At 37.5% G+C, this 21,068-nt stretch overlaps 1 protein-coding gene across 1 annotated transcript in view; it reads right to left on the minus strand.

Annotated features, from left to right (window-relative positions):
* Nucleotides 1–45: 45 nt before the first annotated feature.
* cds1 (CDP-diacylglycerol synthase (phosphatidate cytidylyltransferase) 1) overlaps nt 46–21,068 on the minus strand; it is a 26,204-nt gene continuing 5,181 nt past the window's right edge. The window contains exons 2-13 of the mRNA XM_057354538.1: nt 11,236–11,384; nt 9,679–9,775; nt 8,972–9,069; nt 8,456–8,592; nt 7,619–7,677; nt 6,369–6,451; nt 6,126–6,213; nt 5,881–5,949; nt 5,629–5,781; nt 5,343–5,462; nt 5,018–5,121; nt 46–3,293 (exon numbers count right to left, since the gene is read on the minus strand). Of these exons, the coding sequence (XP_057210521.1) occupies nt 3,158–3,293; nt 5,018–5,121; nt 5,343–5,462; nt 5,629–5,781; nt 5,881–5,949; nt 6,126–6,213; nt 6,369–6,451; nt 7,619–7,677; nt 8,456–8,592; nt 8,972–9,069; nt 9,679–9,775; nt 11,236–11,384 (1,293 nt within the window). The 3' untranslated portion in view covers nt 46–3,157. The remainder of the gene's footprint in view (nt 3,294–5,017; nt 5,122–5,342; nt 5,463–5,628; nt 5,782–5,880; nt 5,950–6,125; nt 6,214–6,368; nt 6,452–7,618; nt 7,678–8,455; nt 8,593–8,971; nt 9,070–9,678; nt 9,776–11,235; nt 11,385–21,068) is intronic.

Below are 21,068 nucleotides of genomic sequence, written 5' to 3' on the forward strand. Positions count from 1 at the left end.
GGTTAGGCTCGCTTCCCAACCCCATCTAAATGAATGCTGCAACTGACCGCTTTGTGCTGTTTAGGGTTGTTGTGTCATGCAAACTGATCTAGTCACTTTGTATAATGGACTATGGAACGGATAAGGATGTGTGAGAGCTACAGGGTCTTTACTGATCTCAGGACAGTGGTCATCTGGAGTGTTGAAGAGAAATCATTTTTTATCTTACAGATATACACAAAGCCATCATAAAAATAGTTTATTTGTAGCCTCATTTTGTTTTACTAGCATGCTGAAAGGTTTGTTATATGTACATATTTTATTGATCTTGTATATCATTTTTAATGTTCATACGTTAGTTCAATTTAGTTCATATTAACTACAGTTGTCAGAGATTTCAGAGTTCATGATCAGTTATGTTCTTTGTACTCTTTTTGATCATTATCTTGTTTAAATGTTATTTAAGATGTTGAGCTCTTAACCTTATCTAATGGAAATTTGACTACATATACATATTTTAAGGCTGAGAATCTATAGAAGCTGTGATTCATGTCATTAGCAGGTTCTGGTGGGAGAAAATGGTCATACAGATGCACGGAGTTCCAAAATAACACACTTCAGGTTATGAAATACATAAATAACCTATGTTTTAATTTTGTCAAAAAATATCTGTGGTTGATTTAATGTAAATGGACCACCAAAGCACCTTAAAAAAGTATTTGTTGCACTTTACATGACTGGATTCAGCATGTAACAATACAACTTTGAACATCAAAATGCGTGAGCTATTTTAAGATGTGTTTTGTGCTTTGTAATTGAGTTCTGTCTGTTATGTTGTGTGATTGTTTGTGTTTCATCTGAATGTTGTAACCACACTAACTGTCAATGTGACACTGTAAAACGCACTTGTCCAAAAAGCTGTTTCTGCTCTCTTCACATTAATAGTTCCTCTAATGTGTTTTGGTCATTTTTGTAAAGAAAAGGACATCATCTCTGTTTGTTCAAATGAAAAAAAGAGAGAGAATAAACTCTCATCACGGCTTGCAGATGTACTTTGATGTAACCCTGAAAATAATGTAAAGAATGCGACCAGCATAAGAATGGGTTAAAAGTAAAGAGTTTATTCAACAAGTGATAATAATAAATTACCTAGCTTTATTTTTCCCAGTACTGCCAAGTTCACGTCTTGCAAGTTCATACTATTAAAATCCTAACGATTTAAATTGGAAAACAATTGTGAAAATCAAACACAGACACATAAATAAAGGTTCTCAATTTTTTCAAAACAATGAAAAACAAACTGCGATGATTAAATTAAACTGTTAAACCCATTCGCTGTTAAACATTGTAACAGTAGAAGCTTGCACAACATTATACATTGGGTAACATATAACTTAAGTCATACAGTAGCTCTAAAAAAAAAAATAGTTTAAAATTTGTACAATTGTGACAACCACAAAACAAGCTCTAGACACCTGACAGAGGAGGTGCATACTCTTTTTGGTCTGATAGGGTTTAAATTACTACACAAACTACATTCTTACACGGATGCATCATGTCTAAAGCTGCTTGAGCCAAACCTATAGGGTAGCATTTGTGCAGGAAAAGAATATGTAAACTTACTGAGGAATTAATAAAGACGGGTCACAGAAATTTAGCTTTTAAAATAAACAACTGGTCCCAAACTGAGTCCTCAATGTGCGGTCCCACATGGAATCTACTGCGGAATGGATTTAATATCTGGGCTGAGATTGCTATGCGGGTAGCTGAAAGCTTATTAAAAGTAGTAACCAAAATCTTAAACATGCAAGGTGTAAGAGCCATTTACAGAATTTGACTTTCTGTATACAGCCTTTTGATTTTCAGAGTCTTATACCACTCAACGGGTGGTGAATATCAACGGGTGCATAGATTTTCATCAGAAGATTCTGTGTGGGTCTACTGATGTGTAATTGGGGCAACAGTCACAGACATTACACATCCATTCACAAGTTATTGCACGAGAAGCTTGGCAAAGAGTAAAGATGATATGTAGTGCCTTATAGAAACCTAATTTCCTAAATGTTTCAACTCTGTTGGATTCTATTGTTCTTCAAGTAAGGTTGTACCATTTGACAACGTTTAGATTCATGTGAACTAACTGTTTTACAGCAAAAGCTTTGGTACATATTATTTGGTAATCCATTTGGTAAAAACAATATAGCAGGGAGGACAATGCAAGAAATATATTTACATAAGTGTCTATTTCTAAAATAATTCACTACTCATGTTTCAATCTTTTAAAATATCACATAGCTACTTGAAGCACCAATATTTGATGATATTAAAAACAAAAGAGTAAGGAGTCTGTTGACCCTTCTGGATACAGTGCAACTAAAATGAATGATCGAGTAGGGTAAACACAGCAGATTCACAGATCATCTTTCCGCTCAAGTCATTCTCCACCTCTTTAATCATGCTAGATCGAGGAAAATAAGACAGGTCTAGGTCTTGCATATAATTTCATAACGTTCTATTGTATAATTTGCTAAGTCATATATTTTTCAATTAACATAATCTCTCTCTCTCTCTCTATATATATATGATCTAATATATCTTATCTGTGTACAATAATACACATGAGATATGTACACACAAGACACTCACACAAACCCATTCATTGTGGAAGGGAAAGAAGGACATGGCGATTTTAAGCAGTAACAGTAGGACTTAAAACATGCTTCTGTTTTCGAACTTGTTTTGTAATGGTTTGAGTTTAGGACCGTGTTATAAATCAAGCTTATTTAACCATGACAATTATGAATCTCCAAAGTCACCACCATGAGTTATTGCAGTCACAAAGCACTCATACGTAAGGACAGAATCACTCTCAGAATCAGTGCAACAATGTTACCCCACTGTAAAGTGCTATACATTCACTTACCATGAACATCGTTCTTTTGTTTTGCATGTTTGTTGTTTGGAAGACCTCCGATTTTCTAAACAATGTCTCCCTCCTGTGGCCATTTCCATTCACTGAATATTTCATGGGTGAAAGTGAGAGTAAGATTTGCAGCACACGGCACTCTCGGATGTTTCTATGGAAGCTTCAGCCGCTGATTTACAGTTAGATGGGAGTGTGCCTGTGTGATCACAGTCAACAAGACATAAACTGGTTTTGTCTGCAGTGGGTTTTTCGTCATTGCGCCTCCGCCACAGCAGGGGGCAGCACACCCTTTTCCCGCAGGTGATTACGCAGTGTGTTGAAGATGCTGAGTTGCTGCTCTGGCTGCAGGACCAGCAGCTGCTGTAAGACCTTACTGGGATTCGGTCCCCTAGGGAAGAGAGAACAGTGTTAAACTTCCTGAGTGCACATCCAAACACAGAAGCACTCGTCTCAGGCTGACATGGAGCTTAACAAATATATAGAAATATAATAAATGATTGTTATATTTCTGTTTTCATTTAACTGACTGGCATAAGTTGTATTTTTCAGACCATTAAAAAAATATATGTATAAGCAAATGGGCAATTCCATGCAAATGTTCACCTTAAGGTTTCATACTGATAGGTAGGTGTCAATATTTGGTAGTTTTACAGTAATACCCATATGAAGTCTCTCGTGAAGTTTTTTGTTTTTTGTGTTTTTAAAGCAATGTTTTCCACAGTCAGGTAAGTGAATTGTCACAACCATAATGGTCCATATTCCTCATAAATGGGCACATTAAAATATAGTAATTATTTTATGATCTATGAAGAGCCATCCCTTCTCCATTTGTTGGGTATTTTAATAGGGATGCACCGAATCTAACATTCTTGGCCGAAGCCGAAGCCGAACATGATGTGAAACACTTGGCCGAAGGCCGAATAATACCGAACACCGAATATGGTTTTTGCATTTCTTCTATTTATTAAGCTATTTTTTCACTATTGCACAAACTGAATAGTCAAAATTTGCTTTTAAAAATTTGTCTTGCTTTTCAATAAAATACAATACAACTTAATATAAAATTGAGCAAAACAAAATACATTAAAACAAAACATTTAATAGCCTATATTAATTAGGCCTATAACTGACTGGTAAAAGAATGTAATGTAAGTTACTCTGTACCCCTACAAAAAAACAGTTCATTAAAAAGTGTCATTCCACATTAGGCCTATAAACTAAAAATGCGAATAAACTAAAACTGTTGGATTATTATAGGCTACGTTGCAAAGTGATTTTAAGAAGAAAAAAAAACATCGAACGCAAGCAATTCTGACTGATGCTGACTGACAACCATTTCAGTTCACGTCTCTCCTCCAAACTCCGCCCACAGAAGCTGACTGTTCTCTGGTGCACTCGTGGCCGGGATGCACCGAACATACTTTGACAAGTTGTTTAGTACAGGGAACTGTGTGCGCGCGACCACTGTATGATGTCAAAGGATGTCGCGAGCGGCGGGGCTACTGTCAGACAGCCCGCTTCCGTCTGAAGTACACAAGTTACCGACCGGTAAAGACGCTTTCATTAGGAAATTTACTTCCGTGCGGCAAGTCCCGTGCTGTGTCTTTCTCTGACACCTTAAAATGCTCCACACACACACTGCCAAAATGTTTGCGGCATTAATAAAGCGCACGTCTCTCTCTCTCTCTGCGCTGGTTGCTAGTTGATCGTTTCTCGAGTCATGTTCGGTAAAATTTATTCGGCCATTTCACATATTCGGCCGAATACCGAACATGCGTTTTTTGCTATTTTCGGCCGAATATATTCGGTGGCCGAACATTCGGTGCATCCCTATATTTTAATTCACAGAAATTCTACAAAGTACATTGTCTCTCAAAAAATGTGCATCCTTTTTTTGTCCCATGCATAACACATTCATTTTTTCACCTCTTTTAAAATAGAAAACACGTGCATAGACTGATATTTCTCTCATTTCTGGACTCAGGGGTTTAAAACAATGCAAACACATGGTTCACTATATTGGTATATTTCAAGTTTTAACTGAAAATGTCACATCCAAATGAGAATTGCCCAAATGAGAAAAGATGAGGAAGATATAAGCAGATCCCTCACCTGATAAAACTTGCTATGTAAACATGAACAAATGTAGCCATCAGGTACTGACAGTCAAAGCGATCCATGATCCCTCCATGACCAGGGATGGTGTCAGCAAAGTCCTATAGAATAAAACAAAACAAACTCACAGTGTATTTGGTCACTGCTAGTAAGCAAAGCGTGTGTAAAGAAATACAGTTAATTGTAAGAGTTTGGCCTTGTTTTCACAAAAGAAGGACCAGATGATGTTTTATTATGTTCTGATATGTAAAACCATAGAATTTTAAGTATATCGTTTTTTTCACATGACTGTAAATTTAAAAAGTGCTCAATGGTGACTGACTTTGATTTTAAAAGCACGTTTGAAGCCGCTGGCAAAGAATCCACCGAATGGTCCGATCAGAGAGGCGAACGAAGAGAGTGCAATACTATGGATCTGAAATGGGTAGAGGTTGACGGTTTTCTGTGAACAAATAAACATACAGACATCATTTCCAAGCCAACGCACAAACAAGAAAACGAGATCATCATTGCAAATGATCCAGAAACGCAGCTTCGCTACGAGACTCAAAAACGGACAATATTACTCAGAGCTTTAAACACAAGGATTTGGCCTGTCCTATACTCACCCATCTTATCACATTCTGCACCGCAGCAGGCAGCGTGTATTCCTGCATCACAAACAGATTTGAGGGGTCACACTCCACAGCGAAACGATTCGTCTCGCTGTTGTATTCCACCGGACATACAAAGTACTGGTACTGGGACAGCAGGTACGCAAACTGAAATCAAAGGACATGGAGCTTTTCTGTCAGTATTTAACAATGTGGTTGTCAGTGGTTCACATTAATACTAACTCAAAAGTGTAATGATTTACTCACCAAGAAGCTGAAGACCACCGTTGCAAAGAATCCTCCAATGAAGCCTTCCCAGGTCTTCTTAGGGGAGAGCTGAGAGGGGACATAAAGGATTAAGTATGAATATAAAGTGATTTGTTTAGGCCTTTGTGCAATTTTCCCAGTTATAATTATGAAAAGTTCATAAAACCAAGGAATGAGCAAAATCTCTGGGAGGAAACAGCTATAGCACGAATATATGAGACTTGTTACCCACAAAACAGGTTCACCTTAATCAGTGGGGTTTTTCCGAAAAAGAAGCCAAACAGGTAGGCCATGATGTCATTACAGATCACAGTAGAGATTGGAAGTATGAACCTAAAAATACAATTATAGAGATGTATTATTAAAACCGTACAACTGTAGGATACAAGGAACTGCTATCAAGTGGAACATCGTCAAACACAAGCAATGCAGTTGTCAAGTAGTGATGTGAAACGTTTAGACAGGTCTATCAGGTCAGGTGGGCTTACCAGATCATTCCCTCAAACAGGTTCTGAATGACCAGATGTGACTGAGTCACCACAATCAACAAGGTCACATGGGTCCAAGCAAACTGGAATGGCAAGCACAAACAAACCAACACGCACGCACAATGGCCACCCACACACAGACACACGCAAACAATCACGGTGTGAACGGCTGATCATGTATAGTGAGTTACAAACACACAATCACAGCGCTAAGCAATACTGTGCGGTGAGGCAGCACGACAGAAATCTGTAACTCAACATTAACACAGAATTATTGTGTGATGCAAGTACTGGTCTTGCCGTGGGAGAGTGATTAAATGTTAAAGATTATACTAAGACTAGAAAATGCCTTAAAATGTTTAAGCAAACTAGACTGGTACAGCAAGATGACATTCTTAAAATATTTTGCTGTTGAGTATTCCTGTATTGTAACTGTAACTTTTTCTGGAATGGGTGTGACCACACTAAAAAAACCAACAACTGCTAATGAAGAGTTCACGTGAAATCATTTAAAGTTTGTGCATGTTATTAGTTCATTTGCTCAACAGTTCATCATTAACCCATTAACCCATTTCCAGTTAATAAGTAGCCAGAAATGCATATCAAAACTATCTTTACATTACCTGACGAAAAAACAAAGCTTGTAAGGCATCATAAGCAAAGTGTACGTTTAAGGTTTGAGTTCTGTAAATAAAACAGTTGTTAGGCCCGATACACATTTCGCGTCTAAAACCGAGCCGCACCGCATGCGCGTCGCGACCGCGTCTACATTTAAAATAACGAATATGCACGCGGAAAAGACGCGTGAATGTGAATCGGGCCTTAGGATGTTTTTATCAGCAATACATAAGATTTATTGAACAGCACTACACTGTTTTTCGCAAGATTAAATGATAGTAAAAAAAACCAGATCTATCACAAATCAATCATCCATTCATAATGGCTAAATGGGAAATGTTGGGAATTTAAATAAAAAATAATAAAAACTAGCATGCCAAAGAATAAAATAATCTACAGCACAAATGATGAGCCTGTAAAAACTTGCAAGCAAAAAATACTGTAAATAAACTGTATGATATGCAACAATTCTCTGCTAATCTTGTCGTTTCATTCATCATTTAACTTCACAGAAATACACTTCTATAAATCTGTATGAAATCTACATGAGTCAGATGCATAATACTCTTGTGATGACTGTGAATGAAATGAGCAGTTTAGTTGAAGCTGGCACATTCAGTACTGATACACACCATATAAAACTGCAGACGGTAATGTTTCTTCACTAAACTCAGCACAAACATGCAGAAACCTGGAAAAAGCAAATAACATGCAGTTAGTTGTCTGAAATATATGATCACTGTTTATTCACGACATTTAAAACATCTGCGTGACATCAGAGATAAATTCATTTTACATTTATCACTGTAGGCATTACAACAGCATTATGGCAGTTTTTTATACAAAAGAACAAACACTAGATGAGAAATGATACTTTAGGCTCTCACTAATATAAAAAGAGGATACTCTACCACAATATTACATCATAAGAGACATTTACAGGCATTACAATCTGGTGGAGTGACAGTAAATGTCTATTGACTGCAGTGATGGAAGATACAGCTGCCAGCATGCTGTACATCTATGTCCATAACACATGTGCTTCTGGTCCTGTATGTGTGAACATACAGTGCATTTATATCTACATTCACTTCTACTACAAATGCCGCAATGTATTTGTCTTGTCCCTGAGCTGGTAAAATAATTTGTATTGTTAATATTTGACATTTTTTATTTATTTAGTACTTATTTAATTCAGGCATTAGGGCATTCAGTGCTTTGCTATATTGTGAAAATCGTAAACACCATCTCCTTTATTCCTCCTTATGTAAAATTCATAATCTGGGCAACTTGGGCAAAAGTAACTTTGGAAAAAATATAGATTTATATACGTGTCATATGTGTGACCAACCAAAGCTTGAACTTGGTTTGCGCTGTGATAAACTATACGAGAAAGCTAACTGTGGATTGTGGCCTACAGTCATAAACATCTGACAGTCGGCAGTCCCCTTGAAACGTTTTACACTCACCTGCCAAATATAGTGCAAAAGAAATAAAGCGATGATAACGCACGAGGAACTGCAAAGGTTCCTCCCTTTGGACGAGAGCAAAATAATCTGCAACCGTCTCGCCGTAAAAGAAGTAGTTCACACAAATCAAGAAGTACCTGAAATACAGAATAGCAAAGATTTATGTCAATATTTAAATGAAAGACTGTGGTAACTCTGTAGGGTTTTACTAAGTTAGCTTGGCTGTCGTATTTAACGCAAGAGCTGTTTTGTTTGAACAAAGCGTGCAGATGGGTGTACTTTTTGCTAGGTTCCAACATGGAAGTGCACTTTGTTCAAGTCCAGTTAATCACTACTTTATCTATGGCTAAAGTTGACCGAAAAACGTGAGAGAGTGGGTGGGTGTGTGTTTGTTTGCGGTAGTAAATGAATGTAAAGTACATAAACTAGAGAGAAGGGGAAGGCGGGAAAGAGGCAGAGATAGAGAAATAGAGAGATATTTGGTGAAAGATAAGCGTTAAACTATTCTTTACTTACCAGCTAAGAGTCCGAAACCACGGCAGTTCATAGGAATGGTAAACTCTATAACCAATGGTTATAATTTCATGAAAACACTTGATTTGAACACCCATGACCTATGAAAATAAACAATAATATGCAAGTTAGAAATAAAATAACAATGGTTTGTATTAACCATGTCATCTGTGTTAACCAATTTGCCCGCACTAAACTGCAAGGTGTCGACAAACTATTACCAATCATGAAATATCGTATGATATAATGTATGAGTATAATGTTTTTACATTTTTACAATCTATATACTTTAATAAATGTTATGTATATAAGTATATATAATGTATATATACATTATAGTATCTTAATGTATAGTTATGTGGAACAGAATTTGCGCGGGGCTACCACGTGTAATCCATCAGAAATAGAAATTAAGTCACTTGTCACCATTGCGGCTGGTAAATGCTGGACACAAACTCATATTTACATGGTAGCACGTATCATTTGTCGCTGTATCGCGTCATGTCTGGTTAGGACACAGCACTTGGGTTTTTTAGTCAATTAATTTTGCATAGTCAGGTGAGGTTACAAATGGGATGAATGTAATTCATTATGGAGGACCGGTTTTGTTAATCCGGTTAAGGAACCCTAAATGCTGTCTAGCCTGTGGTCAGTGTGTTTACCATATTAAATGTGTTTGTGTGACATGTACGGTTTGTATTCATACTCACCACTAAAATGAGCATGATGGGTCCCAAATAGATGATGAGGAAAAAGCCAATGATCATTGTCAATGACAATATGCCTCTTACCCACCAGTTCCTCCATCTGTAGAGAGCAAGATAGTCATTTTAATGCAGAATCTAATGAAAATATACTTTGTATTTTCATATGCATGCATTTACATATTCATGGACAAATAGTTAATGTATTACAAATATTTATCAAATCCCCACTGCTGACAGTACAGATGATGGGGTTCATTTTGAACAGCATGTAGTTTACACACAAGTGTTCATCTGAATTAAACGGCACACACGTAGAATGAACAATCTTACATGAAAACAACAATGATAACTTTGATTTAATCTTCACTTTGTTTTGAAGGCCACCTTTTTGTTTTGATCAATGGGGCAGATTTACACTAACAGTGGAATAAATGTAATAAATGATCCTCCATTAGTCACATAAATGAATTCTTCTTTCTCTTTCCCGATTGTCATAAACCATTCGTCAATGGAGGAAAAGCCATGAGGGAGAGGAGAAGGAAAAGTGCAGCATCATCACAAAGTGGTCAACTAGCCGCCGGTATTTGGCATTCAGGCATGTTGTCTGTGCTGAACCAGTGCGCCTCTGCGGGCTTTTAAAGACGGCAGAGCATCACATAAACAGACAGGGTCTTTCCTGGGTCAAAAATGACCACTGGAGGTAACTTACATACTTCGGCTGAATCATTGCCATGTCATATAAAGTTAGTTACTTGTTTACATGAGTTGCTTTTTACCTTTTCAGCATATGCAGCTGCTCACTTATCTGAAATGCCTTAGTGATAATAGACTGATAAAAATCTTTACTTTCCAGTGCTACCCATTTATATCAAACTAGTTAGATACAGTACTGTGTACTAGCTTTTATGTCGATGTACCAGTTATTTAATATATAATCATATAAGCATTTATCATAAAGCATAACCACAGACCGTGGATGGTTTCTCATTATTGTGGTTAGGTCAACGCAGCCAGTTTTCTATTAAACAAACTATTGTATTTGTTATACAGTACAGGGTGGGTGGTTATGTGCAGTTTAAAGAGTTGTTTGAGCTGGTGAATGACTTGAAAAAATGTAAATGAAGGAAAAACTGACAAGGATTTGGGTTCCTATTAGAAAAAGTCAACTTTATTCTCCCGTGGGGCCAACCGCCCTGTCTAACCTCATCTGCATATCAAATATCACTAGAGTCTCTCCTATTGATCAGAATCAAACTGTAAAGGTGAGCAATACTTGCTGTAAAGTTATGTGTCTGCAAAGATTACCTGGATCAATTTTCACAAGGCACTGATTTTATTAAACCTTCCCCTTTGTGGATAGCAATATAAGAAGAAAGTATTGTGGAAAGCATAAAAGTGCATCTTTCAGGAGTAAAACAGGTTAAACCAGTTAAGAACCATGTTATAGGTGACTTCAGTTATCCTCTTTTATGTTTCTCGCGTGCATTAAACTGGGGCCTACATATCGACATATATAATGCCTTTATTCTGTAGATTGTTAAGGGAGTTGTTTGCGAGCACCTCGATGACAAGCCCTCCAGGGCTTTGTTCAGACACTGTGGAGTGTTATCTGTGGAAGGTGGCACGTCTGGTGTGTCCGCTTTGGAGTCGCCCTCTGTGTCTCCTTCTGCCTCTCCGGGAAAACAGAGCTTGTCATCACCATCTGCCTCCTGCAGAGACACACACACATAATATGTCATGAGACGCAAACTAGATAATGAATGCGCTCACTCCAGATATACACACTTTACAAAGCAAACACACATCAGACGATTGTCTACTGTTAATAACATTAATACTGCTATTCAAAGCGCATTTACAATATACATGTTATGTCAATATGTGTGCTCCATGGAAATCAAACCCGTGAACTTTGCACTGCACATGCAATGCTCTACCAGTTGAGCTACAGAAACATTCATGTATGGAAATAATTTTCTTTTTTTTAAGTTTTCTTTTTGTAAATATTTCCTTTAAGGCACATGGCTTAGATAGATGATAAATAGATGTGCATGTCTCACTGTCACTGAAAACTTGTGTACTATACAGAGACTGAAAGCAAAATGTCAGTGGTTAATCTCTTCATGGAAATCGTAGATTTACCAGTCAAAGCAATAGACAGCGACGGTGGACTGAGTATTAGTTCGAATAATTTAGGCAAATTCTAGACAAATGACTGGGAGGAAAATCAATCTGGCAGGAGGGCATGGCACCTGAGCATGTGCGTCAGTGCTTACAGTAGGTCGAAGTTCAAGCCCGTTTCTCCTCTGTCACTACTGTCACGGGCAGCCTACCATAACCATGAGCAAAAGAACAGAATAAAACATTGTGGAAAGCTAATGACTTATAGCAAGAACTGCTCAAGTGCGAGGATAATGTAATAAAAGCGTTCAGTCAGACTATGACGTGCTAAATACCTCAACATCATCATAGGGAAATGTTGTTGACCAACAAGGTTAGGTCATTGCTCATTTGAAAGCCTCTAGCATGCGGTTGGGGCATCAAGCCACATTCTGGAAAGCTTGAAGTGTAATTGTCTCATTAATCTGCAATAAATCTGTAATCTGGATTTAAACGCAGAGGAGACAGTCAACCACTGTGGCTCATAAAGTAGCTGAATTGGATTTTAGATTGATAAACAACACTGAAGTGCAGAAAAACTGTCTATTTTCTCTACAGTAACAGCCTCAGGTGGAAACTGTTTTATCTGCTATAGTGTCCAGCATTTGACAGCAAAACAAGCTTCACTTTGATAATAGGTCAATATGTGTACATGTTAAAGGGATAAATCACCCAAAAATGAAAATTCTGTCATCATTTACTCTTGTCATTTCAATCCTGTATGACTTTCTTTCTTTTGCAGAACACAAAAAAAGACATTTTGAAGAAAGTTGTAAATCGATCAGCACTGGGCGCCATTCATTTCTATTGTACGGACACAAAACCAATGTAAGTGAATGGGGTCCATTTAACAGCATTTTTCAAAATATCTTCTTTTGTGTTCTGCGGAAGAAAGAAGTCATACAGGTTTGAAATGACAAGAGGGGGATGACAGCATTTATATTTTGGGTGAACTATCACTTTAAGTCTTCTGCAATTAGGGATGCACTGGTATGGCCCGATACCAAGCTCATGTACTCGTACTAGTAATAACACACCGATACCAAAGACCGATACCTCACGTGACATACATAGAGCCCTATGATTTCCGCAATGCGGAAAACGCGGACGGAATAGAGGAATCCAGGCATAAAAACAGAATTTGCTGTACAACACGGAATGACACGGAATCTGGCAAATATATTATTTCCTAACAAGAAATTAGCGCTGAACCGCTAACAGCTAACGAAATATTCAGATACTGTTTAAATGTGTATTCTGCTTGTTTTGCGTGACTGTGTGTGAAAGAGTGGTGCGGTTGCGTGTAGTGATGGCCGGTTCGCGAACGAATCGTTCATTTGAACAGGTTCTTTTTAGTGAACCGGGCGAACCGTTTCACCAAATCGGACTGAATCGTTCGAAACGGTTCGCGTCTACAAAAAGCACTTATCCACAAATTCCTTCAGTTACTCACTTTTGACATTCATGAAAACCCATCCGACTCAAAATAAACCAGCCAGTATCAACGACATTTCAGTAAATCCAACAGTAGCCTACACTACTACTACATGCTGAACTGAACTGTTAAGCACGAGCGGAGAAGCTATTCAAGTTATAGCTAAGCTAGCTGATATAGTGAGCATGCGTGTTCTATCGAACGCTCCGCCCCTAGAGCAATCCTCGTTCTCGATTCAAGAATCGGTTGCCACAGTTTTCGGATCACCACTGAACCAACCGAGAGCTGTCTTTCGGACACGTCCGATTTGTGAACCGGTTCAACATATAAGAATCTACATTTGCAACATGAACATAAACATTTGAGCACAGATCACACTTTTTAATGGTCATAAATATTTGTACAAACATATTCTTTATATTAATGTTGCTTAAAATGCATTACAGAAAACGTTTGTGCAGTTGTGCTTTTATGTTAATTATTGTAAAGGTTAAAAATAATTGTTAGTAAAAATAATAAACTAAACATTTATTTGTTTCATAAGTAATCCATGGTGTTTTCATGAACATCTTATTTAATTTCTAAACAATATTATATAAATCTAAACATGACGTAATCATCATGAGAAGAAGCAAGCGGATTCCTTGAATCGCTCTCGCAGACTAGAAGAATCTAGAGTCACGAGAACCATTTCTGTCGGACATGTCCGATTTGTGAACCGTCGAACCTGACACGAACCGGTTGCAACAGCTTTCAATTCAGCAGTACACGAACCGAAGAGCCGCTTCTTTCGGTCACGTCCGACTCAGAACCGATGATACTGCGCATGCGTGTAATTTTAAAGCAGATAAAAAGCGTCTAAGTCAGATATTTTTATAAAACAGAGGTGTGATACTATAAAACACATTAGAAATATGTTTAGGACTTTATTACTGCCTTATCACTGTACGTAAACCAATGTGCAGCGCCGTTTACGTTCATGCCACTGCTAGAGTGGTTCTCGTTCTCGAGTCAAGAGCCGGTTCGCAACAGATTTCGATTCAGCAGTACACGAACCGAAGAGCCGCTTCTTTCGGTCACGTCCGAGTCGGTCCGACAGACTCCGACTGAGTGAGAACCGATGAGCTTAGCTAGTGAGCATGCGTGATTCACCGTGAGGCTACAGAACACTGTGGACAACTGATGCTGTGCTAATGTTACGAGCGCACGTGAACCGAGGACTTAAAATATATGGAGCAATCTGGCAAAGCGTAAGTTTATTTAATAACACATACACGTATTGAATTATGCATGGATCATATAGTTTCTGTAAAATGCTGATGAAGATTAATTATTCACTTTTTATCTTTAAGACTTAAAATGTCATAGTTTGCTGCACTTCACTTTGCCTATTTGGGTGCTTTAGTTGCAAAACGTATATGTAAGAAACAGATCATGACGTGATGTGTTAACAGAAGTTATGATTACTGGTTTTGGTTTTATATTTGAATGTGCCGAGTGTATTTTCATCCCAGCCGGTAGGGATGATAGATAGACTTGACGCGTTTCGTCAGGGCGAGTGACGTCATTACGTCATTTACGCAGAAAAGAGCCGGACTTCCCATCACTAGTTGCGTGTACTGAACCTGAACGCATTGTGCTTGTGGAGCTTTCAGCGCCAGCGTTTCACTGCACGAGGACACGAACACATAACAAACACCATTTGCGGCGATCCGTCAAAATAAAAGTCCGGTTAACTTAAACAAACGCTCTTTGCGGCGTCCCGTCAAAATAAAAGTCCAGTTGACTTGAACAAGTTATAATACACTTACATTTTACCACATCACCCCCCTTGAATTTTTTATAATTCAACCACAGAGTATATTGTTTACTTTAGCAAACTGAAGTAAATGTGCAAGTAAAATTGTGCTACTTATCATAAAAAAATTGAACTTAATTTAAAAATAGTACTTAAATTTAAGTAGACCTAAAAACAAAAGAAAAAAAATGTACCAGTAAGATACTGGTTTATTAGAATTATTGTACATTATACAGGCATCGGTTATAGGTATCGGCAAGTACCAGAAAAAAGTATCGGTAGTCGTACTCGGTCTTTAAAAAATGGTATCGGTGCATCCCTATCTGCAATGACAGACGCTAAAGAAGAATTTTGGAGGATGCTGTTGGATTTGCCAATTAGTAGCATATTAGAGATATTCCAGAGTGTTGCCTGGTATTAGTAAAAAAAATGTTTCCATAAATAAGTTGGTACTTATGGATGGAAATTTTCACTACAAATTCACTCATTTTCCCAAATGTCTTTAGTCTACAGTATTTTGTCTGGACAACCCTTTTGGAAAGACACTGTGCCATTAATAAAATCACATTATTGTGAAGACATTCATTTAATACTCACACAAAAATTGAAGCATAGTCAGATGCTTTACACATTGGTCAGACATTCCTTAAGTGGGCTGTTCTTGGCCCATATTAGCAACAATGACTCTTGCAAAACTATCCATGTGTTGACTGCTAGTTTTTGTGTCTTCACCATGTCTTTTGAGTGATATTTTTTCAATCAGTGCTGAAGCCTTAATAAACACCAAATTTGGCCATGTGAAAACAGAACAAACCGGTCTGATTTCCAAAATTAGTAAAAGGACCATGACTCTAAATAGCTGTGCTGAGGAGATAATTGGGAGCAAGTTGTGTAGAGGGATCACTCATGTCTGAAACAAGACTCAGATTAAAGCCTGTAAAAGAAACCTTCTGCTAACTTTTTAATGAGGGGACACTGAGGCCCCCAGAACAGATTTGTGACAATTTACAGGTCTGAAATTTGCTCCTCTCAACTATAAGCTACATCAATATAGTCAAATTGATTTAGTGCATTGTAAAAATTGAAGTGGGAGTTTGAAAAGAAAGCCAAAGGCAATGAGCAGTAAACCGAAACATTATCTCTCGCTGTCCTAGCAGTACAAAAGATAGATGAGGAGAGAGTTTTCTAACTCCACAGATGAGTGGCTCTATTATTAGCCTGAGGGTTTCACTGAATGGCAGCCTGTAATACACAAATAAAGAAATATAAACTGTGTTTATGAATGTGCACTGATATCTCATTTACACCATTTGCAAGGCAATCCACAGTGTTTGGAGACTGTATAGCTCTGAAAGTGATAGTTCAGATAAAAATGAAAATCATTTACTCACCCTCTTGTCATTTCAAACCTTTATGACTTTCTTTCTTGATATTTTGAAGATATTTTGAAGAAAGTTGGTAACAGAACAGCACTGGCCCCCATTCATTTTCTATTTTATGGACACAAAACCAATGCAAACCAATGGGCACCAGTTAACAACATTCTTCAAAATATCCTCTTTTGTGTTCTGCGGAAGAAAGAAAGTCGTACAGGTTTGAAATGTCAAGAGGGTGACTAAATGATGACAGAATTTCACTACTACCACTCTAAGAGCCATTAAAACAATCTACTGTTATAGGGGCTTATTACAGCATTTTATAAGTCAACTGTAACGTAGACAAATACAGTCTTACCTCTCATGAAACAACATTTTGCATAATTTGCATTGAAAATATAATCCCTATGACAATTAAATTATACTTTTTTTCTTGCAGAAAAGAAAAGTGTTTTCATGCACCAGAACTCGGTCTCTGTGCACTGCATCTTTCACAAACACCTGAAGTTCCCCAGTGATTTTGTCTTTTTATTTTGGCTTAATGAAAGGAATATTCCACATATGTTTTGCTCTAAAGAAACAAAAACATCTTTAGGCATCCTAGCTAAATTTACTGTATGATGGTGAATTTTCCATTGAAGTCAAGCCTTTTTTAATAATGTGCAATTCAGCACAGATCAAACTGTTATTTTCACAATTCAATTCAATTGAATTATTTTACAGTTAATAATAAACACACTGACCAACTACCGGTCTGTGTTAAATTTGATCCCTGCTTCAATAGTATTTTATAACCATCAGATCCAAACAGGGACATAAGCAGACTATTAGCTATTCCATAAATGAGACTACACTAATCCGAGAGAGAGAGAGAGAGAGAGAGAGAGAGGGAAAAGCCCCAATCCAGCACACACCACAATACAAATACACTAAATGACTTTGTCACTATATCTCTCATTCAGTTTCTACTGGCACAGCGTGTGTGTCTGTAACCGAATGTGCTGAACGGATGGAGATCATATGACCAATGAACTGTGGAGGTGTCAAAATATCTTGTAAAATCATCACTTTAGGAATCATGAAAGTACAGTAGCTTACTGAATCCCCTTTAAAGTGCCACAAGAGATAGTCTTATAATAAGGTCTTAGTACAGAAATGAGACCGTGAGTCCATTGCAGGCTTTTTTCAGGGAATGAATGACAGCTTGGCTTGTTTTTTTTACGGTCCCTTTAAATGCTTTACAGGGGTGGAAGAATATGGGCTCATCAGGAATTCATACTGTTGCAGCAAATACTAAAATGAGCACTCACTGCTGTAGTTAAAAGCAATGGGAGGAGAGCGATAGCAGCAACATTTCAAACACAGCGTTGAGTGCTGTATACTGTCAAAAACTGATGCCTTATGGGAAACAAGAGTGACGCAAAACTTAAAGGGATAGTTCAACCCAAAAATGAAAATTCGGTCATCGTTTCACCTTCTTGTCATTTCAAACCTGTATGACTTTCTTTCTTCTACAGAACACAAAAGAATGTTGGTGATTGAACAATACATTGACTTGCATTGGTTTTTTGTCCATACAATAGTATGACACAGGTGAATGAGTAATGTCGATATTCTGTTGCCAACATTCTTCAAAATATTGATTATTTTGTGTTCTGCAGAAGAAAGAAAGTCATACAGGTTTGAAATGACAAGAGGGTGAGCACGATGACTGAATTTTCATTTTTGGGTGAACTAACCCTTTAAAAGCTAAATTTGCTGGTTGGTAAGCGACTATGTAAAAAGTTAATACATTACGTATAAACGTATCTGCATTTTGATTGGTAGCAGGGGTCAGTGAATTTTTTTACATAAGCTTAAGTGTGCTAAACATAACCATAGGTTGCAATAAGCTGGTTCAACAACAATCTATGTTTTTGGGGGGACAGACCCAAAATACCCAAAAACTTGGTCAACCATCTAAGCCTTGATGGTAAATACAATGACTACTACCATCTAGACTAACGTAATAACACCTATAACTGAAGTTAACTGCAAATTGCCAACAGTGTATACAGTATATGATCATGTCTACACTACTAGGCCTTCAGAGAACTGTGTGATTACAACAGCGTGCTGAGTAACCAGCTTGCTATGGGAATTGCAGAAGTAAGCCATGACCACAGGAAGAAAGTTAGAGAGAATCTATCATTGAGATCAGGCTAAAGGACAGGCCGGACAGTCTATTGTATGGGAGGCAAATCCTGCCAAATTTAAATAAATAAATTAAACGATGAAAATGAAAACCAGATTAGCAATTTCATTATACACAACTGCGTGCCAAAATGAAAAATAAAATGAAATTATTTCATTTTCATTTTTACACTGACAATGCGTTGTCCCTGTCAAATTGAAAAAGAAAATGCAATTGGTGATTTGACATTTCATTTTCACTAAAATCTCGAGGCAAGACTGCCAATATGAAAATGAAAAGGCAAATGTGAAAAAGAAATTGTAAAAACATTTTTTACAAAGGTTTTATTACTGTTCACGCAATAATACTGACACAATTCAAATTAAAATGTAAACTTTGATTTTCATTTTATTTTCTCTTCTCTTTTATTTAATTTTCGTTTTCATTTTCGTTTTCTTGTTCACAGTCATGCAAATTACATGTTAATTAGTGGGTGTGGACGAGCGTCTGCATTACTGGGAACGCCCACAAAAACGTCATATCCGTTTATTCGAACGAACGTGTGTAGACCTTGTCAGGCGCTTGGCCTTAGCGCTTTGTAATGATCACGATGACTGTGCCTGGTGCAATACCGAAAAGTTGTTGTGTGGTGTTCTGCATCTCTGATAAGTTAACAGACGAACAAACTAAAGCATTGGAGAGCCTGTATCTCTAGCGTGCCCTGAAACATGCCGGAGCGCAATTGTCCCCACTCCGCCGCTGACCTGCGCTCACACTGTACATTACCATCCGCACCCGAGCACGCTATCATCATTACACTGTGACTGCTTTTAAGAAAACATAAACAAAGCGATCTTTCTCAGCACAATAGAATCCATCGTAATGTTCGGTTTGAGGTTGATCGTTATACGAAGTGCTGCACTATGTTATGAATGCATTTTTTAAATAATGCGCCTGTTTAAATTCCTTGAAGTTCAGCGAATGTTTTTTTTTGTCCCAAGGCACGGTGACACAGGCCTGCACTTATAAGTGTTGTAGGTATTAGATGTTTTTTTTGGTATGACAGCTGAAATTCAAGGAATTTAAACAGGCGCATCATTTAAAACATGCATTCATAACATAGTGCAGCACTTCGTATAACGATCAACCTCAAACCGCCTGACAAGGTCTACACACGTTCGTTCGAATAAATGGATATGACGTTTTTGTGGGCGTTCCCAGTAATGCAGACGCTCGTCCACACCCACTAATTAACATGTAATTTGCATGACTGTGAACAAGAAAAAGAAAATGAAAACGAAATAAAAGAGAAGAGAAAATAAAATGAAAATCAAAGTTTACATTTTAATTTGAATTGTGTCAGTATTATTGCGTGAACATTAATAAAACCTTTGTAAAAAATGTTTTTACAATTTCTTTTTCACATTTGCCTTTTCATTTTCATATTGGCAGTCTTGCCTCGAGATTTTAGTGAAAATTAAATGTCAAATCACCAATTGCATTTTCTTTTTCAATTTGACAGGGACAACGCATTGTCAGTGTAAAAATGAAAATGAAAATAAAATAATTTCATTTTATTTTTCATTTTGGCACATATTGCAGTTGTGTATAATGAAATTGCTGTCATCGTTTAATTTATTTATTTAAATTTGGCAGGATTTGCTTGCCATACTATTGAACTCTGAGGGTTGCTGCAAATTTGTCTGAGCACTTTACAGTACTATCTGTAGTAAAGCCAAAAGAGACAAAAGCTAGTCGTGTTTTCATCACTAGAAGGAAAAGCAAATAAGATATTAACTGAAAATCATGATTCTGAGCCATGTACCATCAGTCTCTATGGCAGAAAAGGAGAGGAAAATAAAGGAAAGCTCTAAGCTGTATATACTGATTATTGCCATGAGTGATGGAGAGACTGATCTTGAGAGGACTGGCTAAAGGGGCTGTGAACTGACAGCCAGAGTGTTAGTCTTATAAGGTCAGTGCTCGCCACGAAAACAACACAACCGCTTATGCCTGCATGTTCCTTCGGCACCACTGTGTTTCATTGACTTACACTGTAAAGCTGCATTACAGTATTCATTACCATACAAAATTATCCCAAACCAGCTGCCCTTGCAGAAGGATTAAATAATAAACAAAGTGTCATGGCTCTGCTTCATTTAGTCATGTTTTTCTTGGTCCTGTAGCAGAGTCATGACAAAGCCTTTGGTTGTGTGGAGAGAAACATATTATTGTCCTTTTGACAATAATATACGTTCTCTCCAGTGTCTCGTCTCTGTTCCTGCCATCTCATTTCCTCGTTAACTTTCCCTGAGTGTTTTATTACCCACACCTGCCCCATGTCGTTATCCCTCGTTTGTCTTCCCTTTAAATACCCTCTTGTTTCTTTGTCTTGTGCTCGTGGATTGTACTACGTCGTGTATGTGTATCGTGCCAGTCAGTGTTCCTGTG

Source organism: Triplophysa rosa, linkage group LG2, assembly GCF_024868665.1.
Source record: "Triplophysa rosa linkage group LG2, Trosa_1v2, whole genome shotgun sequence".
NCBI lineage: Eukaryota > Metazoa > Chordata > Actinopteri > Cypriniformes > Nemacheilidae > Triplophysa > Triplophysa rosa.